This window comes from Ailuropoda melanoleuca, chromosome 13 (assembly GCF_002007445.2).
Source record: "Ailuropoda melanoleuca isolate Jingjing chromosome 13, ASM200744v2, whole genome shotgun sequence".
In the NCBI taxonomy this organism is placed as follows: Eukaryota; Metazoa; Chordata; class Mammalia; order Carnivora; family Ursidae; genus Ailuropoda; species Ailuropoda melanoleuca.
In genome coordinates, this window is record NC_048230.1 from 43568 (window position 1) to 55533 (window position 11966).

Below are 11966 nucleotides of genomic sequence, written 5' to 3' on the forward strand. Positions count from 1 at the left end.
GGTGCCTAAAAAGTCCCCTATCATCCCTCTAGCCATAACTCCTTACATTTAGAGTTGGCAAGATGGGAGAACTAGCACCACTTTGGGGCAGTAATGTGTTCACATGTGTATGTGAATGTGTGCACACAGTCATGTGTGAGCATGGTGTGTGTACCCAAGTGAAAGGTATGTGTACACATGTGCACGTGTGCTCTGTGCATCTTTGGGCATAAGTAACGATTTGTGCCAGTTTATAATTTGTACACGCTTAGGTTCACATGTGAGAGATGCCTGTAGGGAATGGTGAGCACATGTGTTCTGGGACACATGTGATTCTGCCATCTCTGCATGTTGGGACAAGCTTGTAGGTGCTTGTGTTTGTGTGATTATGTGGCCTGTTCTAAGTTTTGCTCCTGTCTGTAAAAAAAAAAAAAAAAAGGTGTATGTACTCAGGCATGCATTGTCCACATGTGTACATGTCCCAGAGGGGTTATGGCCTAAACAGGAGAGGCCTAAAGAGCAGATTTGTCCAGGCTCCAGAGCTGAGATTGGGGGCAGGAGTGACCCAGCGTGTGGTAGAACCATGCACACACATAAGAACTAGCAAAATGAGATGGGGCTTCCATGGAGACAATACGTGAGCTTCCCAGCCTGAGGTAAGAGTAGGAGCTAGACCCTCTAGTTGCTGGGGACTAGAGCCTATGACTCTGGTTCCAGCATCTTCCTCACGGCAATTCTGGGCCTCCCGGAAGCCCTGATCCCTGTGCAGCTGCTCTGGGTGAACCTGGTGACAGATGGTCTACCTGCCACAGCCCTGGGCTTCAACCCCCCAGACCTGGACATCATGGAGAAGATGCCGAGGAACCCTCATGAGGCCCTCATCAGTGGCTGGCTCTTTTTTCGATATCTGGCTATTGGAGGTGAGTGGAGCCCTCCGTGGGGTTCCAGGAGCTTCTTGAGAGCTTCTATCACTTAGGCTTGCAAAACTACAGACAGTATGACTGAGCCTGGCTTATGCCAAAAGAAACTGTGGGTTCATCTGATGGAAAAGACTAGAGCATGCCTCAGGTATGGCTGGATCCAGGCCTCAGTATCACTGGCATATTTTGGCTCTGCCTCAGCTCCATTCTCAGGCAGGTGCCCCTTGGAGTGGAAGGATGGCTGCTGCAGCTGTAGCCCTCATGTTTACTCCATTACAACCGCAAATTCACCAGAAGAGAGAGCTATCCTTCAGTAATATGATAAAAGTCTCAGGCCTGTTTTTGGCCCAGATTGCGTCACCTGCTTATCTCCTAGCCAATCACCATGGCCAGGGGTGTGGCAGATGCTGATTGCCAATCGGGGCCCACCACTGTTACTAAGGACAGGTGCTTTCGAACCACATGGCTCAGAGAGGGAGAGGGTGGTTCCCTGATAGAAATTCAGGGGATTATTGGGATGGGGAAGTGGATGCCAGAAAACCCGTATCTATCCACCATGCCAGTTTCCTCCTGTCCTCTTTGCAGTGTACGTAGGCCTGGCCACGGTGGCTGCCGCCACCTGGTGGTTCCTTTATGATGCCGAGGGACCTCACATCACCTTCTACCAACTGGTAAGCAAGGATGGCCAGGGACCCTGTTGGGGTTATTTCTGAGGTGGAACTCACAGCCCAAGTAGTTGTTGGAGTTCCAGGGGAAAGGGGTCTGGAACCCCATGGTTGGCCAATGGCTGTCCCTCCCTGCCTCCATACACATACATAGACATCAACCATCTAAGGAGGCAAACTCAGAAGCCACTGGAAACCTAGAGCTAGCAGCCCAGGTCCTGAGCCAGAGAAGTGGTTACTCCTTCTCCCAATCATTTGCTTAGGGGGCTAACAAGGGGCATAACTGCACAGAAGTATCTTACCTTTATCAGGGAACCCCCAAAAATTGAAGGCTCAGAGATATGAACCCCTAAAAGGTAGCACTTCAGGCAAAGGAGATTGAGAGTGGAGGGAAGGAATCTACCAGGCTCCCCCTCCCCCTCCATAACAACATGCTCCTCGAGAAAGGGATCCACTGACCACTTGAAGTCACCTTGGTACCTACCACAGGGCTCTCTGAGCTCAGCATAGCTCTAGAAGCAAGCAAGGAGACCCCTCAGCTGCTTCTGTCAGTCTGTCCCTCTGTCTGGGCATTTCCTTTTTTTTTTTTTTTTTAAAGATTTATTTATTTATTTGAGAGAGAGAGAATAAGTGTGGGGTAGAGAGGCAGAGGGAAAGGGAGAGAGAATCCAAGCAGACTCCATGCTGAGCACAGAGCCCGATGTGGGGCTCGATCTCACAATGCTGAGGTCAAACCTGAGCCCAAACCAAGCTGGACACTTAACTGACTGCGTCACCCAGGCGCCCCTGTCCGGGCATCTCCTTTGCTTCGAAGAACCTTCACAGCAGATCTAGCAAAGCTAGTTGTGCATTTTTCATTTAAAGCTGAGACCTGCAGGGATTTAGGATCTTCTTCCTCTGAGTGTACCTGTCTTTGTTACCTTCTTGTAGATGGCAGAGCTCAAAGGAGGGACCTGACCCTTTGCCCTATCACCGGCTGTCCTCCCTGGGAGGCTCTGTGATTTCGGGCATTATCGCAGTATTCACATCTAGGTACAGTCAGCTCAGGTACACTTTCCTGGTACCCACCAGCCCTCAAGTATGTGGGCTCTCCTTTCTGGCATCAGTGCAGAGCATAGGCCCAGGCTCTCATCCCAAAGCTGGTACCCCCAGCCCTTGGCAGAAAGCTCAGGCCAGGCTCAGGCACCTCTGCTCATTTAGCTCCTATGGGAGGAGCAAGGTAGCAGAGCAAGGGTGTGCTGACCATCCTGCCTCTGCCTTCTTCCAGCACTGTCTCTGTTACCCTCCTTTATCTATAGATCTCAAATCTCCCGGGACACCCCACCCCCACCCCGATCTTTCTTATGAGCCCAGTCCCATATATCCAGCTGGATATCTCCTCTGGGATGTCCCACAGGCCCATTGCACTTACCAAAATCAAATCTGTCACCTTTCCCCAAATAATCCCTTTCCTTCATCCCCATCTCAGTTCCACTGCCGGCCTGGTCACCCATGCCAGACAGCTGGGGGTCATGGTAGACACATACCCCACGCCCACTACTAGTTAGTCCCCAGTCCCATTGGTGCCACCTTCCCAGCTGTCTTCAGGTCATTCCATTTCTCATTTATCCATCTGATCAAGAAATGACTATTGCGGGGTGCTTGGGTGGCGCAGTTGTTAAGCGTCTGCCTTCGGCTCAGGGCGTGATTCTGGCGTTCTGGGATCGAGCCCCACATCAGGCTCCTCCGCTGGAAGCCTGCTTCTTTCTCTCCCACTCCCCCTGCTTGTGTTCCCTCTCTCGCTGGCTGTCTCTGTCAAATAAGTAAGTAAAATCTTTAAAAAAAAAAAAAAAGAGAAATGACTATTGAGCATCAACTGTATGCCAGTCACCAAGCAGACAAAGGCTCCGTAAAGACGCGGGAAGAGCATGGAAGTGGGCAGTCACATTTTAAGGTGAAAACCTTCAGCAGGAAAAAATACAGGTGGCAGTGGGACTTGGAGGTGGTCAAGGGTTAGACCTAAGGTAAAGCTTTCAGCTTCAGCTGTTGGGATTTCAGCAGAGCTGCCCGGAACTGCCCTTGGTTCTTGAAGGATGCTGTCAAAAGGCAGCAGAGTGGTTAAGAGCACAGAGCATGGAGCCTGACCCAGGCTACCTGGGTCCACACCGTAGTTCTGCCACACACTGGCTGTGTAACTTTGGACTGGCTACTTAACCTCTCTATTAGTTTCCTCATCTATAAAATAGGTAATAATGGTCCCTGCCTCAGCCTCATAAGACAATCAGGAGGATTAACTGAGTCAATTCTTGTAAAGTGTTTAGACCAACATCTGGCACATAGTAAGAGTTGTGTAAGTATTAATTAAATTAATGAAACACAGAGGAGGCCTTGCAGGATAAGGTAAATAGGAAATAGCCAGGGAGGCAAAGGGAAGGAGTACAGTGGCGTCACCCAGAGAAAACAAGCCCCCACCCCTACAAGGCTCACAATGAACCTATGAGACAGAACTTCCAGCCATGAGTACCTTCTAATAAACAATTCAAGAGGCCACACTGTGACTCATGACCTGGGGCATAACACACACGTGTGACAGAGGCACACTGGTAAAACCCAGAAGGTCTGAACTGGGCAGGGCATATATCTATTGAAACATCTTGATGTTATCCTGTTTGTATTTTTTCTCTCTGCGCATGCATAAGGATCTAGGTTTGCACGTGCTTGAGTGGGAGGTCTGTACGCTGCATTTGTATGCACATGTGTGCACAGGCCATTAAGATCGGGAAAAGTGGGCCCTAACCATAGTGGTACAATAGGAAGAGGCACTTGGTCCTCTTGTTCTCTGGGTGGAATCAAATTTTAGGACATTTTCTCTGCTCTATGATCAGTGCCAAATAAAAACATGCACTTGTCCCAAATACTGGAGCTTGATTTTTGGAGAAAATCCCACTGTTGATTTAAGTGAGATAAGAATCTCCATCTCTTTGTTAAAATAAGAAATCTAGCTAAGCCATAGTCTTTTAGAATTGTTCATTCTGCATGAGAGAGAAGAGGAAAGTGCTAGCGGCCCCTTCTGGCTGACAGTCACCTTCCCCGTATTTATGCAGTGTGGGAAAACAGGGATCTGTATGCTGGACAGGAGCTCAGACAGCCTGTCATTTTAAAGATTTCTCTTTGAGGGTTATTTTTACATCACGTGGATCCAGTTTTTAATCTTTAGCTTAAAAGATCTCTGTGTTCAGATGATAGTCCAGAGAACAAATTTATGTTACTGGAGAAGGACGCTGTTTAACTGTTACGAACGTCCACACTCATCCAAGTGTCGTGGAAGAGAACAGGAGGGAAGTTCTCACGCATGTCCTCAGCTCAGCATCTTATCACAGCAGAATCTGTAAGCAAAGTCTGTGAACAGGAAGAAAACTCTCCCCTGGGACTGCAGGGGCAACAGTCTCATCCCCTATAGAGCCCTGAGTTCGTCTTAATTATGAAGAAGCCGTGTAGTAAGCCCGTACCTAGCAATTCATTAATCTGTGTTGTAAGCAAAAGGCAAGTCCGGTAGAGCTCAATTTCAGTGGCAGAAATGGAGGGAGATATGAATGGAATCTTATTTAATAGCAGTGATTAGGGTACATGCAGCCTTTTTCTACCCACAGAGGTGAATTCTATTCAAACAATTTGGCTGATTGTTTCTCATTTACTTATTCTGTGGTCTCAGTAAATCACCACCCCCACGCCCGTACCTCCGATATTCAGGGCGCCTCCTGTACCTTCAGGGTAAAGCCCTCATCCTCCCTCTGATCCCAGGGCCCTCTTCTGTCCTCCCCATCCTAAGGCTAGCGGCTCTCCTTCTGTCCCTCCATACCCCTGCCCCAGAACGGCCTGCTTGTTTCTCCGGCACAGTGTAGCCCCTCTGACCCCATCCTGGGTGGGTGCCCCTCCTTGGGCCCACCGCATGGCAGCACTTTACCCACTGGTTGTATTATGTCCTCAGATGTGGGCTGAGGATGGAGTGAGGCTTCCCTCTTCCCACACACTGACCCCTCCCCTGACCACTGTTTTCCCCAACCCCACCCCACCCCACCTTGGTGCCCTCAGAGGAACTTCCTGAAGTGCTCCGAGGACAACCCACTCTTTGCTGACATTGACTGCGAGGTCTTCGAGTCACGCTTTCCCACAACCATGGCCTTGTCTGTGCTGGTGACCATTGAAATGTGCAATGCCCTCAACAGGTGGGCTGGGCAGAGGGGACTAGAGCTGGGGTTGAGAGACAGGGGGTGAGTCCTAAGTGTGGGGGCTGAGGGTCAGTCAGGGCCCAGAATTGGGGTCAGAGAGATCCAGGATTGTGGTCTGAGGATCAGGGGGTTTGGGATTAGGACCTAAGTGTCAGAGGGGTCCCAAAATGGGTTTTGAGAGTAAGTGCGGCCAGAATTGAGATCTAGGGAACAAAGAGGGCCACGATTGGGGCCTAAATAAATAAAGGGGTCAAGATTGGGTCTGAGGGACAGAGAAAGGGTGTCCAAGCCATAGGACAGATCACTGGGGGCTGAGCAAATAACTGTGACACACCCCTCCTGGCTACAGTGGCCTCCCAGAAGTGCTGCAGGCTGTAGGCCCAATTAGGGAAACGCTGAGGCCCAGGCCACCCCCACCCCTGCACATCGGTGGATGGGTGCCCACAGCAGGGCCTGCTCACATCCTGGCCTGCGGTGAGCACCCTGTGCCCTTGGCAGTGTCTCAGAGAACCAGTCACTGCTGCGGATGCCACCCTGGCTGAACCCTTGGCTGCTGGCAGCTGTGGCCATGTCCATGGCCCTGCACTTCCTCATCCTTCTGGTGCCACCCCTGCCTGTGAGTTTCTGCCCTGCCCCAGTCCTCTTCTGTGACAGGGTCCAAATCTTCCTGCAGCAGTCTGGCCCTGTGCTGGTCACTGGGCCTCTCTGGGCCCTTTTGCTTTGGAAAGTGCCTGGAAGACTGGGAGTGGGGAGATCTGAAGGTGCTTGGTGCAAACAGCTTGTGCTTTGGGAACCCTCAGACTTGGGGAACCAAAGAGGCGGAGATAAGACCTCTTGCTGTGGGGAATCTCTCGAGGCTAGGGCAGGAGGAGACTATGTTCCATCCCAGTACAGAATGCCTCCCACTCCTCAAACAGGGCCAAGAGGATTTGGTCACTGGGTGGGGCGGGGGGTCAGGGGAGGGCAGGCACTTCTGGCAGAGGAACCAAGGTAGACAAAGATCTGGAGGTGGGACCTCAAGGAATATCTTGGACTTGCTCATGACGAGTCCACTGTAGCCCAGGTGTATGAAGCAGGTATATTGTGGGGGCACACCTTTAACCACACCTCCCCCTTCCCCAGCTTATTTTCCAGGTGACCCCACTGAGCGGGCGCCAGTGGGTGGTGGTGCTCCAGATATCTCTGCCTGTCATCCTTCTTGATGAAGCCCTCAAGTACCTGTCCCGGAACCACATGGATGGTGAGTGGGAAGCTCCAGACCCTCCCCACCCTGCTCGCCTCTGGCCTGCTTCCCTGCTCACCTCCCTGCCTGCCTCTGCTCCCAGGCTGCAGCCTCCCTGTCCGTACAGAACAAGAAATATTCTTGGATCACCAGGTGAAGGACAAAAAGGGGCTCTGCTCTGGTGGCCATGGCCTGTGGTATCTGCAGGGTCTTATGCTGCAGGGGCCAAGAGCATTACTCAGGGCCAGGCTGCCTCCCTCTCCTCACTCACCACCAAACCTGCAAGGCCAGGCCCACTGTACCCTCCTTTGGGCCTTGGCCTCTGACTTCTCTGAACCCAGCCTGTCTTTATGCAGGCATTCTCAGGACAGTCTCCCAGGCAAGGAGTGGGCAGCTGCTGACCACCTCTAGGACCCCAGACCACACTGGATTGGCCTCTTTGGTGTCACCTTGTAGGAGGGTGGAAGAGGGGGCTTCTCTGTTTCTGAGCTCACAGCTCTGGGTCTGCCTTAATCCAGTAATGGAGGAAAAATGGCAGAGTCAGGGTTGGGAGCAGCATGTAGAGGAGTGGGCTGGGGCAACCGACCTCTGCTGGCAGAGGAGCCTCAGAGAGTGGGTGGTTCTGAAGGGCAAGGGAGGCAGCATCTTCTCACTGTCAGAGCTGCTTAGAAAGGGAAGAAGCAGGGGCAAAAAACTCCCTGTTCCTGGGAGTGTGAGCCAAGGCAGCATGTGGATGGCCTGGATTAGGCCCAGCAATGGCAAGGCCTGCGCTGGAGCAGTTGGGTCCTTGAGGGCCATCTCTGGTAGGAATGCGGCCCATCCTCAGGGGAGGGAGCCTGGAGTTGGGGGGCTATAAATAGATCACGTGCTTGTCATTCCATAGGGGCCAAGGCAATCAATTGGCTCCTATCTCCCACGCTGGCCAGTCCTCCTGGGCGCTGCAAACGTAAGTTGGCCTCTTCTCTCTGGAGAAGCTGGCCCACCGCAGGTCTGTCCATATCAGACACACATAGAGGGCCTCACCCGAGGGTGGAGGTCAGTGCTCAGCCAGAGCGAGGCCTTGTTGGAGTGCATGGGAGAAGTGGTAGGGAGCAAGACAAGGCATTTTGCCCCCCATAAGGTTCTTTCTGACCCACCCACTATGGATGCTCCTAGGGAGCTGAAGGTGAAATAGGTCTGTTGCCTAAAACTCTGTCCTTGGGAGCCCAGGGCCTCCCCATTTCTGGCTGAAGCACGGGGGTGGTCTACCAGGAAATCTACTGGCCACCTTGACCACACCACCTCACCTGCCAAGTCAGGCCTCGTTGGCGGCTCGGGCAGCTACTCTGTCTCCCTTGAGAGCCTTCCCCAGCAGCCTCAACTGCCAAGGGGTTCAGAACATTTTCTTGAGAAACTTAGAAAATTTCTTAGCCAATGGGGAAAAGCCTGTCTCAGGCACTGTTCAGTCCTGGCTGCTGGGGGGTGGAGGATTCGGGAGGTGGCCCCTAACAGGGTGGGGCAGGTTGGAAGGTCTAGGGAGGGAGCAATCCCTGCTGGGCCAGGGTTGGAGGTGATTTCTAGAAGAGGCAAGGTCTGAGCAGAGGTTTGAAAGGGGAAGATGGAACTTGGTGGAGAAAGAACTAGGCTAGCATGGTTTGGCGTCTCTAGTGGGGCTGGCGCTCAGAGTGCAGGGTAGAGAGGAGAGTGTGGAAAGGGCCTCGAATGCCAAGTTAAGGACCCTGGACATTATCCTCATGGCAGTGGGAGCCACAGAAGGATGGAAGCATGGAAGGGACTGGGGTAATCATGGAGGACAGAAGGAAGGGTCAAGGCAGGGAGGCTGATGAGCTTGTTAAGCTGGTCTGAGGGGAGACACTGAGTCTAGCCCAGGGTGAGCTGGTTCTGGACAACACCTCCACCTCCACCATGAATCTGAGATGTTGACTATGGTCTTGGTGAGGCTTGGCTTGACAGGGTGGTGCTCTGCTGTAGGGAGTGGCTACAGGGCCCACAGGAAAGACTCAGGCTGGGCGTCTGTGGCCACTTCTGAGAGGTGGAGTGGTGTGGGCTGCTCAAGCCAAACAGCTCTGCCCTGTGTGGCTGCAGTCCCTTGGGCCTCCTAAAGCCGGATGGGGCAGGGGTGAGAGAGGGGACCCTGTTACATTCCCAAGCCAGCCTGGCGGCCTTTTAGGGAAGTTTTGCTGAGGCTTGATGCTCGTAGCTTCCCTATGATTTATGAGGGATGTGTCTTGGGGAGAATTGCAGATGCCTGGTCAGCCCCAGGGAGTAGGCGAGGGGGCGGGGTCCGTGGAGGTCCTCTTGCCTCATCTCTTGGCTGTATCCAGGTGTGGCTGAGCAGCTCTCAGGCAGAGGCCAGTGGGCCAGACCGAGGGGAGAGGAGGCCTGGGGAAACTGAGTGGGGACAGATCTGGGAGAGTCCAGGATATGAGGTAGGCTTGCACTTTCTTCTGAAGGCAATGGAGAGCCACCAAAGGGGATGACAGCCTGGGTTTGTAGTGTGATGCCAGGGGCAGGAGCATGATGGTGAGGTAAGAGGGGGCTAAGGGCAGGGCAGAGAGGACTTGAAGCCTGGGGGCAGCAGGGGAAAGAGATGAACTCGAGAGATGTAGGTGGTAAAATCAACAGGCCTGAGTATATGGGATGAATGAAGAATTGATGCCACCAGTTTCTGGATCTCATCATACTGGGTAGTTGTTTCTCAAAACAAAACGTCAAGAGGAAAATATGCCCTGAGCTGGGTGGGGGTTGTTGATAGGAAGGAGGCCCAGGGGACATCAGAGAAACGTGTCGGGGCAGCAGCTGGGTGTGTGTGGCTGCATCAGGAGACACAGTGGAGCTGGGGATCCACTGATGAATGCTGTGGGACAATGCAGCTGTCCCAGGAGAAATGCAGGATGGAGGGAGCTAGAAGGAACCAGTGTGGATGTGTACTGTCACACATACATCTCTTAGCATACTCTTGGGTTTTTCTTCCAGAAGAAAAGGACCAGAAGTGAATGCCGGGAACAGAGTGGAGTCTCCGGTGTATACCTCGGACTGATGATGCCCAAGCCTTCACCCCTACTCGTCACACTGCCGTCACGCTCATCGCTTGCTCCCTGGGCCCTGCCAAGAGTCTCTGTCCCTGCTTCGGTACACATGGGGGCTCTATAACTCACGTCTCTGGGACTCTCCTGGGAAGTTCACCTATGGAGCTCTAACCTAGGAGCTGCAGCCTGGGAGAGGTCTGCCCAGAAGCCAGAGCTGGAAGCAGATCCAGACATGCAGAGCCCTCTACCCCCAAATCCAGGAGCACGTTCCAGAGCAGGCACCCCCCTTGCTTGGAGGCTGGGCACGTACTTGGTAACTGGTGCCTCCACGCTGATGGAGCACTCCCAGAGTTCTTGCCTCTTGCTCACTGACTGGTCTGGGGCCTGGTCAGTAAGGGGGTGAAGTGCGGGGAACACCCAGGCCCAGCTGTGCACCGCAAGGGCAGACAATCCCCTTCCACTATCTTTCCATAAAACAGAGGGCTCATGAGGGCTTGAGCCTCTTACTGTTTATATGTACAGGGGGGTTGAAGTGTCAGAGAGAGAGACATGGTGGTAGGGGAAGGGGGCTGGGCAAGGATCTCCTTCCCAGGAGACAGCTGGCTTGCCTGCCTTGCTCTGGGCACTCCCAGACTCAGAATTCCCTGTCCTAAACAAATGGGACAGGCCAAGTCTCTCTCAGTGCTGCCCAGTCTGCCAAGTAGAGGCCATCCCACAGTCTGCACGGCTGGGTGATTCTGAGTCCCCTAGACTCTTGGCCTCACTCTTTGCCCCTAACCCCACATACCCATCAGCTAAAAGGATGTCAATAAGAATGGCTATTTACCCAAGGGCACTTCCTCTCTTCCCTTCTTGCTGGAGGAATGTGTGTCAGATCATGTCAGATGAATGGAAAAGAGTGTTTGATGGACATTAATGTTCTTTTAATTCAGCTTTTGCCCCTTTGGCAAAAATTAGTCAAATGGGCTCCAGGTACTGTGGCCTCCTGCCCCACCTCTCCTCCTTCCCCTCCTCTCTCAAAGTATAAGAGAAGCAGAGTTGGGCAGGGCTCGCCCGGGCACCAGCCCACAGAGATTCTCTGCTTCTTTCTTGCTGGAGGGAAGGCAGATCTTGAGGTGTGGGAGGGTAGCAGGGCCCTACACCCATCTGTTTACATGCAGTTGGTAGAGAAATAAAGGTGGAGTGCCTGGGGCAATACAGGACCATCACCGTCTGTTTTCCTAGAGAGTGGTTCCACCATCTGCCCGTGTGGTGTCTCCCTGGGCTCCCACCACCCACACCTACTCACATCAGGAAACTTGAGCCAAGGTCTGGGGTTCCCACGCTGCCAGCCAGGGATTGCCGTCTTCCTCTGAGACAAGACCCAGGAGAGGCACTGATTTCCTGACCCACTCCCAAACGGCAGACGCACAACTCTGCTCACAGGGACTGCACTCGATAGTTTGTGTATGTATTCAAAGCACTTTGCACATGTTAAGATTCAAATGTCATCACTGGGGAAACAGGCTGGGAGGGGTTCATGACTTGGCCTGGGGCAGGGATAGGCCTGGAGTCTAAATATCATGGGCCTCCAGCCCTGCCTATTCCATGGGTTCTGCATCTCTCCCTGAGGTTTCCTGCTCTGTTTTTTTCCCCTCCTGGAACCCCAGGATGCCATCGACTTCTTGCCCTTCTAAGCCCAGCCCAAGTGCACCTTCCCAAGGCTTCCCTCAGCTCCTATGATCCAGGGACCTTTGAGAGGTTGCTTGATATTAAGTCCTGACTCACCCAGGTGGCCCTGCTGTCTTGGAGCAGGGGCTCTGTGGAGGGACTAGCTGTGTGTCCCCATCTCCCGCATTTCCTTCCTCTGGAGGGAAGACTCCCTCATGAAGTTTCTATATCTAACCTTCTGCCCAGCTGCCCTGGGAAGGGCAGTCAGGCCCTGCCCACAGAGCCAGAGCTAG

General features: G+C 53.0%; 1 protein-coding gene across 12 annotated transcripts in view; it reads left to right on the plus strand.

Moving 5' to 3' along the window:
• ATP2A3 (ATPase sarcoplasmic/endoplasmic reticulum Ca2+ transporting 3) overlaps nt 1-11225 on the plus strand; it is a 33970-nt gene extending 22745 nt beyond the window's left edge. For 6 of the 12 annotated variants that reach the window (XM_019809081.2, XM_034640862.1, XM_034640858.1 and 3 more), the window contains 6 exons: nt 697-899; nt 1485-1570; nt 5636-5769; nt 6271-6388; nt 6895-7012; nt 9971-11225. In XM_019809081.2, the coding sequence (XP_019664640.2) occupies nt 697-899; nt 1485-1570; nt 5636-5769; nt 6271-6388; nt 6895-7012; nt 9971-9990 (679 nt within the window). In that variant the 3' untranslated portion in view covers nt 9991-11225. Of the gene's footprint in view, nt 1-696; nt 900-1484; nt 1571-5635; nt 5770-6270; nt 6389-6894; nt 7013-7350; nt 7439-9970 lie in introns of all 12 variants that reach the window. The other 6 variants (XM_034640863.1, XM_034640857.1, XR_004619700.1 and 3 more) reach the window with 6 other exon arrangements.
• The last annotated feature ends 741 nt before the right edge of the window (nt 11226-11966 follow it).